The 13016-nt window shown below is 36.6% G+C and overlaps 1 protein-coding gene across 13 annotated transcripts in view; it reads right to left on the reverse strand.

The window, feature by feature from the left end:
• Nucleotides 1-438: 438 nt before the first annotated feature.
• Nucleotides 439-13016, reverse strand: part of PTPN20 (protein tyrosine phosphatase non-receptor type 20) — a 123829-nt gene continuing 111251 nt past the window's right edge. For all 13 annotated transcript variants that reach the window (XM_025466295.3, XM_049103131.1, XM_049103129.1 and 10 more), the window contains 3 exons: nucleotides 11882-12097; nucleotides 4834-4896; nucleotides 439-3460 (listed from right to left, as the gene is read on the reverse strand). In XM_025466295.3, the coding sequence (XP_025322080.3) occupies nucleotides 3395-3460; nucleotides 4834-4896; nucleotides 11882-12097 (345 nt within the window). In that variant the 3' untranslated portion in view covers nucleotides 439-3394. The remainder of the gene's footprint in view (nucleotides 3461-4833; nucleotides 4897-11881; nucleotides 12098-13016) is intronic.

Raw genomic sequence — 13016 nt, forward strand, 5'->3', positions numbered from 1 at the left:
TTGAATTAACTGTGCCTTTAGATAATACTTTGATTATTGCTCTCTCCCACAATTACCTTCGCTTTTTCTTTTCTTAAAAAAAATTAAAATTTAAATTCAATCTAGTTAACCTCTTCTTTTTTTTTTTTTTTTTGGTTAACCTCTTCTTTTTCAAAAATATCTTATATCTTTTCATGGATTTCCTATTCATTTAGAATGCGAGCACCAAGGGGTCAAGTTCTTGGAAAGTTAAGTCTTAAATCTTAAGTATTTTATATATTTTACATCTTCCTGTTGCTCAGAGGCATTTTCCCTATTGAAGATATAGAACAGAGGGTGGCTGACTTTTCCTTTAAAGGGCCAGATGGTAAAGAGTTCTGGGCTTTATGGGCCATATGATCTCTGCCACTGTTAACTGGCCATTGCCACTATAGCACAAAAGCAGCCATAGACAATATATAAACAAATGGGCATAAAACTTTATTTACAAAACAGACAAAAAGTCATTGTCAGATTTTACATGTAAGCCATAATCTGATGACTCCTGATATAGAAAAAGATTAATTTTTACAGTCATCTTGTCTCCAGACATCAGAATGATATTTCCAATACCACATTTTAGTTGAGTCTATTATTTCTATGTGGGCAAATATACAAACAAAAGATCATTCTGTTCTAACTTTCCAATATTTATACCAGTTATTACTTTTTGTAGTTCTTCTGCAGTGGCTATCCAACTCTAGAGCAATCCTATAGTGCTAACAGGTGTTACTGTTTTGCTAATGAGAAGGCTCTATTTTTTTCACCTCCCAATATGATGTTGCTATTAGTTTATGAAAAAAATGTTCTTTATCACTTTCAAGTTTCAGATACAGTAGTTACATTAGGTATGTTTTAAGATCCCTTGTAATTCAAATTGTTTCATGATGAGGTTACTCACTGCTTTTTGATTATTATAGTTGTAGACAAAGGGGGTACTCCACTGAGTGCCACTGACCTGTTTCTACTTAATGAATACTTTCCGAATTTTCTGGTTCCATTACTTAATCCTCAAGACAACATATAAGAAAAGTAATTCTTCCCAGGGATTATGAAAAAATAAGTCAGAAATGAAACCGTTATGTTTTAGAGTTACTTGAGGCATTTTCATTTAAGATTTTTCAGTAAGAATAAATCACTAAAATGACCTTTGAGTAGTAAATGTAAAGTTAATTGAAAATTCAATAATATTCTAGATAGATTAGGGGTGAAAAGCCCAGGTAAAAATAAATTACCAAGACTTATATGAGAATAAAACCTACAATGTTTATTTCTGAAAAGCTTTGGCCCAACATGTAAGTCCATCAAGCATATGCAACTTTAAAGATATATATTTAAAGCTGAAAGTTAATAAATGCATATATGCTTTTATTTAAATAGTTTAAAAGTTCATCTAAATAAGCTTTCATATACTCACAAAGGTGTCAGTGAGAGTTTCATATTCATATCCTAGGCTAACATTGATTTATTATTGGTAGGAAACTTAGTATTTCAATTAGTCAAAAGTTTTCAATTTGGAGTTCACTTTCCAAAAATTAAATAAAACAAGTGCAATCAGTATTTCCACATTATCTTATTTAATTTCCCTGAAAAGCTAAAAATTAGCCCAGCTATAAAAATATGAGGCACACACATTAAAGAAGAAACATGTTTACCATCAAAATTGTGGCATTTTTCTTTATAAGAACATTTCAAGACCTAGATAATAAAAATACTTCAGGCAATACATAGTAAGTCTTTTCATTTAAATAACAGCATAGAACCTTCTCAGGAATGTTGCTGTACATTATAACTATTATTTTACAGTAACAGAGAGAAAATAAAATTTTGTATACAAATATTAAGGGCCAATAATCAAAATGAAACTAATGTTTAGCATAGACTATTATTTAAATGAACAACATAAATAGGTAGAATTATCAATTTGATTTAATATAAAATACATTTCTGAGATATATTTCTAAAATGAAAATTATCAAGTTTAATTCCACAAATTCAAATATCCATTCAGCCAAGTGAATAAAATAAGCCTCTTAAAAATTCAAGATTTACATTAATATTAGAAATTTTCTCAATATAATACAGAATATTCTGATCTCCACTGAATTACATTGTACAAAGACATGTAGCAAATGTTTTATAGCTTATAATCAGGTATAACTGATCACTAAAATTCCTTGACCAAAATATCACTGTAATTATATGAGGCAAAGTTCTATAATAATATGGATGTAATAATGGCCACATATTTTCAATAAGAGAATATGGAAGTTTTCATTTTCACAACTATGACTTTGGTTTTCCAAAACCTGCCTCCCAAAGCCAACTTCTAAATGTTACAGCAGAGGTGGGGCAGTAATGGAAAGGAATGACTTCATGGAAATCTGAAAAAAAAAACTATTATAGATCTTAGTTTGAGAAATATATCTGGTGTAAGAGATACACAGAATTATGTAATAATGCTTATATCAAAGTTTATTGGTTAGATAAAGGGCAAAGAGTAAGAAGCAAGTAAAATGTAATATGTGCTTTTAACAAAGCAGACTGAGTAATATGTCAAGTGTTAGGGTGGGATAGGAAAGAACTCAAGCTGGGCAAAAATCTCCTCTTGGACTTTTCTATATAAACATCTATTTTAGTTTTGGAATGTTCATCAGTGAGCTCATGTGATGGAGCAGAGGAACTCTGCCCACCCATGAAATACTTCCCAGACCAACAGGTCCTTGTGCAGCTGCTCTAGCAAGGCAGCTTGTCCTCTGAGGTCCCTGGAACCCCCGCTCCCCGCCCCGCCCCACCCCAAGAGCATGAAACTATAGGAAAATGGAATTCAATGTGTGTAGAAAGTCAATCCATCCTAATTATGGAACTGAGTTATTCAAATACCAGCTAAAAGCAGAGACTCTAGCTAAAAAACATGGAGAAGTATCCATCTTGAAAAGGCCTGTAAGACCTCATGATGTGATCCTGCATTTATTGGCCCTGTATTTCCCCAGATTACGGGCTTTATAAGGTCCTGGAAACTCTCAGCTCCCTTTAGCTGCCTGTCCAAATAACATATTAATGAATATAGTTTAAGTCCTTTATTGGGTTCCATAATCCCTGCAGCCAAATAGGCTGCAGTTGTTTTATGCAACTTTTGTTTCACTGGAAAATGTGGGAGGGTATTTTGATATTATCTAAGTAAGATTAATGGATAAACACTGTTCACCCCAAACCAAATGATGCTGCCTTCAGGAAGTTGTCAGAAAGAAAGTCAAATGATACACCAAGAAAGCACATTGTGTGCATCAGCAAAGCCCTTCAGCACAGCTGGAACATTTATGAGGCAGCTCCAAGCCCAGTGGTGATTTCAAGAGTGAGGCAACAGAAGTCTTTCTTAATCGAAAGTCAGAAGCTTCTGAAGAACTTCAAGCACAACTTTATAACAAAAGAAATACTGCTCCTAAATACATATATATGAAAAACAACAGAATGTTAAGTAGTTGAATACTAATATCCATTTTCAGAAGACATAGCTATAATTTTCAACCATAAAGGAAAGCTCCTAAAAAGAGCAAATGTTTAACCAAGAGCTTATTCATGAAAAAATATATTTTACATGTGTTTATTTAAATTCAATTTGCCAACATATAGTATAACACCCAGTGCTCATCCCATTAAGTGCCATCTTCAGTGCCCATCACCCAGTTACCCCATCCCTCCACCCACCTCCCCTTCCACAACCCCCTGTTGTTTGTTTCCTCGAGTTAGGAGTCTCTCATGGTTTGTCTCCTTCTCTAATTTTTCCCACTCAGTTCCCCTCCTTTCCCTTATAATCCCTTTCACTATTTCATATACTCCCCATATGAGTGAAACCATACGATTGTCCTCCAATTGACTTATTTCACTCAGCATAATACCCTCCAGTTCCATTATGAAAAAAAATTTTTTTTCTAAATATCAGGAAGAAACTGATTATAATATAGTGCTTGGTCAATGAGTTAACTCAAGGCTTAACTGAACAGAGGGGAAACACCCTCAATCTCAACCTCCTTATATTTCCCTGGATAAATTACATTTAAACCTTTTTTTTTTTTTTTTTTAGGTGTAGCCTCAGGTCTCTCAGGTGACCCAAGTTCAAATAAAATATCATTTTATTTTAGCAAATATCATTTAACATTGGCCTAAAAAGAGGTCAACCTAAAGATTTAGGAGTTCTTGTTTGTTTTCATTATCCATACTCTCTTGATTCCCCCTCCCAATGATTAATTAATAACTAATCTGTAACATAAATGCTATCTTTTTTATGACATGCCTATGACTTCTATAATTTAGAGGCTATCAGAAACCTATGAATAGGGATCCCTGGGTGGCGCAGCGGTTTAGCGCCTGCCTTTGGCCCAGGGCGCGATCCTGGAGACCCAGGATCGAATCCCACGTCGGGCTCCCGCTGCATGGAGCCTGCTTCTCCCTCTGCCTGTGTCTCTGCCTCTCTCTCTCTCTGTGACTATCATAAGTAAATAAATAAAAAAAAGAAACCTATGAATAACTTTAGATATATTACTTAAATAACATGGCATTATGGACAAAGCATTTGGGCATCAGGAAACCTGTTTCCCTCCTGACTCCTCTACATGCTATATGAATAATCCCTCAGAACAGGCTTAATTATTCAGAACATGAAGGTAATATTAGAAAAAATTAATGTCTACCCCAAACAGTGAGAATTCAATGACATCCTGTAGGTAAAAGAGATTTACAAATTGTAACATGCTATACATGTTAATCTTTATATTCATTATTCTTTTTATTAGAATTTATGTAGTGAGAGCTTACCTTTGTTTGAATCATGCCATAACGCTGTTCTCTCATTTGGGCCACTATATTCCTGATGTTGAACTGCAACAGGATGACAGTGATTTTGTATTATTCACATAGGTGGAAAACACAAACCCACAGACTGCCAAATGAGTACTCCATTAATTCTTTCCAGTAAAAGAGATGTCAAGATTTAACCAGAAAGCTCTCATTTTCAGCTATAAGAAAATGTACTATTTTTAACCTCATCTAATGGATAAGGAAGATTTTAGTTTAAAATGGTTCCCAGGAAAAAGCAGGAAGCAATAATTTATGATGAGAAATGCTCTCCAAAAGAAATAACAACAAATTTGCCTGTGTCTACTTTTCTGTTCTCCAAAGGGAAAACCTAAAGCAGCACTATAATTCTGGAAAAGGGGCAGCCTGGGTGGCTCAGTGGTTTAGCACCACCTTTGGCCCAGGGCATGATCCTGGAGACCCAGGATCGAGTCCCAAGTCAGGCTCCCTGCATGGAGTCTGCTTCTTCCTCTGCCTGTGTCTCTGCCTCTCTCTGCCTCTCTCTCTCTCTCTCTCTCTCTCTTTCTCTCCCCTCTCTTTCTCTGTGTGTGTCTCTTATGAATAAATAGATTTTTAAAAATCTTTAAAAAAAATCTCGAAAAGTCTGAAGCATAGAATACTTTTTTTCTGGCCACAATAGTAATACAGCTATTTCTCATTTGAAGAGCCCTCTCAACTCGAGAGAGACTCCGAGCACTGTTACCCTAATACCAGACTCTGCAGCTGTGCATGGAGACCAGCTTACCCAGTGAGGTTGCTAAACTGGTGCAGGTGTGCACCAGTTACTATTCCACAGTAATATGAGTCCAGAAACTGGTAGTAAGTGTTTAGAAACTCTCTGGTAATGTGACAGTGGTGCAGCATCAAGGAGCATCACCAGTGGAACAGGATAATAGACCAGCTCAGGTGTTGCTGAACTTGCCTGGAGAGTCACAAGTGGTGCAAGCTGAGGACCAGTCATGTTCAGCAAGACCACATCTCTCTTTCCCTGTGCCCCTACCCCTACCTTGCACTTGTGCACTCTTTCTCTCTAAAAAAAGAAAAGAAATCATAAAAATATTTTCTAGAATGAGTACATACCATTTTATATTCCCATAAGCAACAAATGATTAATTCAGTTTCTTCATCTCTTACTCAGTGTTTGGTGGTATCATTATTTTTTATATTAGTCTTTCTGACAGATGTCTAGTGATATTTCATCATAGTTTTACATAGTTTTAATTTCATTTTCCCAAAAGCTAATGAAGCTGAACATCTTTTCATATGGCAATTTGTCATCTTTTAATCCTCTTTGATGAAATGTCTGTTCGTATCTTTTACCCATTTTCTTCTTCTTTTTTTTTTAAGGTGATAGCTGGTCTGGAGTAGAGAGAAGCAAAGGCCTTTAACAATACTTTTTGGGTACCACTGTAGGCAGAATTTTCCTGGGCTGCCTTGGGTCACTCTACATGTGGCAAATGAGGAAAATGCATCCTTGCTAATACTCATTTATGGCATGTATGTTCCCACCCATCCCTCTGGTGACTACAGATGAGGGGGAATAGGATGTTGCAGCTTCCATATAAGGCATTTGGGAGGAAAATACTGCAGGTGATTTTTTTTTCTTTTACCCATTTTCTAACTGGGCTGCCTTTTTGTTTTTTGTTCTTTACTACAGAGTTTTGAGGATGCTTTCTATTTCTAAATGTAAGACCTTTGTTGGATATGTGATTTTGCAGTTTCTCCAAATCTGCAGTTTGTCTTTTCATTCTCTTCAAAGGTCTTTCACAAAATGAATTATTTTAATTTGCTTTCCCCCTAATATTAGTGATGGCAAGAATGTTTGCTTTCACCACCTGTATTTAAACTAATACTTAAAGTTCTAGGTAGCTTAATAAGGCCAGAAAAAGAAATAAGAGGCATACATGTTGGAAAGGAAGAGATAAATCTGTCCCTATTTGTAACTAGATTATCTACATAGAAAATAGCAAGGAATCTAGAAACAGAACAAAATAGAAACACCCTCCCCCCAAAAAATCCTCTTAGAACTAGTGAGTTCAATAAAATCACAGCATACAAGATTAACACATTTCTATATATAGTTTATATATATTATATATAAATATATAATATAATATATTATATAATATAATAATAATTATATAATAATATAATATATATTTCTATATATATTTCTATATATACTATATATATATATATATATATAGTAATATTTCTATATACTAACAATGAATATGTGGAAGCTGATAGTAAAAACACAATACCATTTACAATTGCTCCAAGAAAATGAAATATGATAAATATAACAAAACACATATAGAATCTATATGCTAAAAATGACAAAATGCTGATGAAAGAAATCAAAGAAGATGTAAATAAATTGAGAGACATACCATGTCCATGGATTGGAAGATTCAACATAGCAAAATGTCAATTCTCCCCAAACTGATCTAAAGATTTGAAGCAATTCCTATCAAAATCCCTGTAAGCTTTTTTGTAGCTGTAGACAAGCTAATTCTAAAATTTTTATGGGAAAACACAGAAACTATAAGAGTTAAAACAATTTTGAAAAACAAGAATAAAGGAATTACTCTACCTGATGTTAAGACTGTATACAGGAATCTATGGAGTGGTATTGGCAGGATACCAAGATCAATGGAACAAAATACAGAACCAGAAAATGGCCCATACAAACATACCCAGTGATTTTTGACAAAGTGCAAAAGCAATTTGGTGGAGGAAGAACAGCTTTTTCAACAAATGGTGCTAGAAAATTAGACATCTGTAGGCAAAAAATAAAGTAAACCTTGACTTAAACTTCACATCTTATACAAAAATTAACTCAAAATGGATTATGGACTTGAATGTAAAACATAAAACACAGAAAAAAATACAGTTAAAACACCATTTTTTCTCCCACACTGTGCTCACAGCCCACTGGTGGAGAGGCTGGGCAATGGTTCAGGGCTGCATGCTCCACTGGCCTGGATAAACTGGGAGAGGCCACAGAAAGTATCATTTCCTAATGATATGGCAGCTTGACAAATTCAGGGACTGGCTAATGATACTAGCTTATGAAGCAAATAAAAGTATCGAAGTATTTACCACTGCAACTTAATGAATACAGAGATATTGCCAACATTGATTCTTTCTGTATATGTGTTATTTGAACATGATTACTGACTAACTAGCTCCTAACTGTGTAGAAATGCAAAGTATTACATTATTAACAAATGTGATTTGGAGCTTGTGTTTTGTGTAGGGATTATGTTCTGGTAGCAGAGCTGCAGTGACAAGAAAGCAGTCTGAGGTATTACACAGATCAAGGAATTTTTGCCAGAAGATAAATCATATGGCTTCATCAAGAGAATCTTGCTACAAAAAAAACAAAAACTAACAAAACACAAAACCTGCCAGGTAAATTTGGTAGTGTGCATAGTGGCGTAGTAAGAATTTTTAATTATATAAAGGCTAATGTGCTAAATTTTGGAATATTCACTTCATTATATGGTAATATGGTAACTGATAATGAACAACTCTTCATGCATGCTAGACTATTAGAGGGGAAAAGTTGATCGAGAATGTTTCAAATACAGAGCAATCTCAGTGTTTCTGCAAGATAATAGCCAGTTTGTTTCCAATATTTTAAGAATTTTTAAGTGGACATGATTAAAAATGAAAATGGCAGATGTGGGCAGCCTGGGTGGCTCAGCGGTTTAGCGCCGCCTTCAGCCCAGGGCCTGATCCTGGAGACCTGGGATCGAGTCCCACATCGGGCTCCCTGCATGGAGCCTGCTTCTCCCTCTGCCTCTCTCTCTCTCTCTCTCTCTCTCTGTCTATGAATAAATAAATAAAATCTTAAAAAAAAAGAAAATGGCAGATGTGGTTTATGTATACAATGAAATATTACTCAGCCATTAGAAATGACAAATACCCACCATTTGCTTCAACGTGGATGGAACTGGAGGGTATTATGCTGAGTGAAGTAAGTCAACTGGAGAAGGACAAACATTATATGGTCTCATTCATTTGGGGAATATAAATAATAGTGAAAGGGAATAGAAGGGAAGGGAGAAGAAATGGGTAGGAAATACCAGAAAGGGAGGCAGAACATGAAGACTCCTAACTCTGGGAAACGAACTAGGGGTGGTGGAAGGGGAGGAGGGTGGGGGGTGGGGTGAATGGTGATGGGCACTGAGGGGGGCACTTGATGGGATGAGCACTGGGTGTTATTCTGTATGTTGGCAAATTGAACACCAATAAAAAATAAATTTATTATTTAAAAAATAAAAATAAATAAAATAACATGTAGAAAAAGAAAAAATGAAAATGGCTATAAAAATAACAATTAGACAAGAAATAAATGGTTATATATTTTTAGCTTTTCATATCCTTTAGAGTTGTAATATTGCAATGCTGCAGGTCACAACTGTCTGCCTAACATAGCTGGTATGCAGTTTGCTGCAATATACACCTCCTCATGTGAGTTCCACAACACACAAACTGGTCTACACCCTATTTGCTAAGACCAATCCACTGGTCATGCTCTTGGATATCATAGCAATACAGCAAGCTGCTTTGGAAGTTTCTAAATGCTTACTCTCAAATTCTAGGAACTTATCTTACTGTAGAAAACAAACATCCACAGATTGGTGCTGGTCCAAGACTACACTCTTGAGTAGCTCTGGTGGACAAAATTTCTGAAATGAATAGAAAGGGGCATCAGTAAGGACATTTAACAGTTCAAATGTCTATGGAAAGCCAGTTAGGAAAACAATGGATATATATTCTATTTTTTAATTACTCTGTCAAATCTAAGCATCCTTAATTACCACATGCATCATTTTCTGCACCACTAAGAAAAGCATTGTCAGTTAAACTGACAGATGACTTATTATAAAACACATTATAAAACTACAAGGCAATGTTTCTAGCAGCAATGTCCACGATAGCCAGACTGTGGAAGGAGCCTTGGTGTCCATCGAAAGATGAATGGATAAAGAAGATGTGGTTTCGTTTCCCAGAGTAACGAACTAGGGGTGGTAGAAGGGGAGGAGGGCGGGTGGTCGGAGTGAATGGGTGACAGGCACTGGGGGTTATTCTGTATGTTAGTAAATTGAACACCAATAAAAAATAAATTAAAAAAAATAAAAATCTTAAAAAAAAAAAGAAGATGTGGTTTATGTATACAATGGAATATTCCTCAGCCATTAGAAACGACAAATACCCACCATTTGCTTCAATGTGGATGGAACTGGAGGGTATTATGCTGAGTGAAATAAGTCAATCGGACAAAGACAAACATTATATGGTCTCACTCATTTGGGGAATATAAAAAATAGTGAAAGGGAATAAAGGGGAAAGGAGAGAAAATGAGTGGGAAATATCAGTGAGGGTGACAGAACATGAGAGACTCCAAACTCTGGGAAATGAACAGGGGTGGTGGAAGGGGAGGCGGGTGGGGGTTTGGGGTGATGGGCACTGAGGGGGGCACTTGGCAGGATAAGCACTGGGTGTTATGCTATATGTTGGCAAATTGAACTCCAATAAAAAATATATACAAAAAACAACAAAAAAAATAAAACAACAAGGTATAATGAAAAAGAAAACAGTGTTCCTTAGGATCGTGAAATATAATATTTAGAGTTTTTACAAGAAAATAAGGAGAAACATAAACCAATTATTTAAGAAATTATGTTGGGGAATATATAAAAGAAAATTATACTAACACATTTTCTGCTAAAAGGATCAAACAATGTTATATATGGGAATGGATAGTATCAGACTTATACTACTTAAATTTTCAGCACACTGGTCTTTTTGTGGGGGTAGGGGGGCTCTCTAGTTTACATTCATTCTCTGAGTTTGCTTTGGAAAACCATTCCTCTCTCACTCTCAGCCTTATGCCTGGGGAGTAGTCCTGACTGGCTTAAATAGACCAGCGTCTCCCACAGTGATTAGTTCAGGGGAAGGGGCTGCAACTCAGAAGCAGTGAAATGCTGGGAGGTATTGAATGCTCAAGCTTCTGACAAAAAGAAATTCCCTCTGTCCTCCAAGGAGTTACTGGGAGAGGCCCTCTTCCCACCTGCCCACATAATATGGCCTGAGGATGGTAAGTTCTAGAACCATTCTGCTGCCATAGGAGAGCCCCTGCCACTGTTAGGGTTTAATTATGGAAGACCCGAGAGAGCAGACATTTAACTGCTGTGACAATAAAGTAACTACGGATTTTGCCTGGCAGGGCAAATGCCTGGTAGCCCATTTTCTCAGGCACCTGCTAATAAACAGATTTCTTCCCCTTTGCACTTCCACAGCACAGGAAAAACAGTTCAGTGAGTCAGCTGTTCTGGCCACAAATCTCAGCTTACATTCCCTAAGCAGTTTAATAAACAGTAAAGGTAATAGTATAATCAATATCTAATGCTTGGGTCTATCTCTCCAAAATTGGGTCCAAATTTAGGAGGAAAGCAAAGAATTGTTAATGATGGATGCAAACTGTCATAACAATGTTATTATACTTATTTTACAAATGAGAAAATTGGGTTTCAAAGATGGTGAGCAGTGTGCACAAAGTCACCAAAATTATGAGGCAAAACTGGCAGGCAAAGCTAGGGACCTCTCATTAAAACTCTAAGGCCTACATTTTTTTTGACAAGCTCATGTGCATGCATTTGTATTCATTAAAAACAGGCACACTTCATCAACATTCTTTAACAAGACTTAAAAATATATCTCTGTGGGTAGAAGGAAGGAAAGGGAAATGAACTCCCATTCACTGTGCCTCTACAGTGTTCCCAACACTGTTCCATGCCATTCATTTGCATTCTGTAATCATAACAGCCACCTCCAGGAACCTGCAGCACTGAATTTAGAAACAGGTCCCCAAAGTTCACAGGCTTTCTCTTTACTGAGTTCTCCTGAAGGTCAAGTCATGGTCTCCAGGTATTAGAAGGCTGTTACAAGTAGAGTGTTTAACAGCATCGGTTATCTGTTTAATTCACACACTTACGGGAAAGTTCTTCTCAATGGCACAGAACACAACATCCACACATAGGAACACTCCCGTCCGGCCCACGCCAGCACTGCAGTGAACAAGGATGGGTCCTGTAAGGTGGCTCTTGCGCACGAAACGCACGTACTTTATGAAGCCATCTACAGAGGCAGGAGTGCCATGGTCTGGCCAGTTGGTGAACTGCACATGTTTTACAAAGTGACTAGTTCCTGTCTGTTGAGAGAGAAGGGGAGGGAGAGAAGGGGAGAGAGAAAGAGAGAGAGGGAGGGAAGAGGAGGGAGGGGGAAGATATTTATCAATTTCTTATATTAAAGATCTCAATTCAATTTCTAATATACTACTCATATACATATATAAAAATAATAATAATAATAATAATAATAATAATAATAATAATGGTTCTATGGTCATACAACAATGAAAATTACAATAGTAACAGGTAGCATGAATTAAGTGCTCACGGTGTGCCAGTTACCGTGTAGAGACATTACATGCATTCTTTCATTTAATCCTCACATCAACTCTGGGAAGTAGGTATTGTTTTATTCCCATTTTACAGATGATTAAGGATTACACGATGAGTAAGGATTAGGGTGATTGGGAGATGTATGCCAGGTCAGAAGGCTCACATGTTTAGAGCTGGGACCATAATGTGGGCCTCCTAAAGGCAAATCTACCATTTTTTTTTGGACCACGGTACTGCAGAAAAACCAAGAGCCCAAAAACTCAGAGTGAAAGATGGCGTAACATGTCAAGAAAAACATTCTCCTAGCTTAAATATTATTATATAAAATTTAATTAGAATAAGTCGGTACTGCCAAGTTGCTTGACCAGCGGGACCGCAACCTCTTCTGGTGATGAGGACAGGGTAGGTAGGTGATGACCAAGTGAGTGAACTGTGACCCTACTCTCGTGCTAAGCCCCCTGAGAGTACAGTCATGAGACTCTCCTCAGTGTTGACAGATAAAGCACTTTGAGTTTACCCATCACACCTTCCAAAGGGACCATGCTTTCCCAATGTGGAGTGCTCATTTTACTTCACTGGGGAGCCTTGTTGGAAAACTCAGGCCGGGTTTCTGACTCCTACCCTGCTTCTCCCTAATGCACCCCTTTTTCCTGAGTTCCAAACAGA

The sequence above is a fragment of the Canis lupus genome, chromosome 28, assembly GCF_003254725.2.
Source record: "Canis lupus dingo isolate Sandy chromosome 28, ASM325472v2, whole genome shotgun sequence".
NCBI lineage: Eukaryota > Metazoa > Chordata > Mammalia > Carnivora > Canidae > Canis > Canis lupus.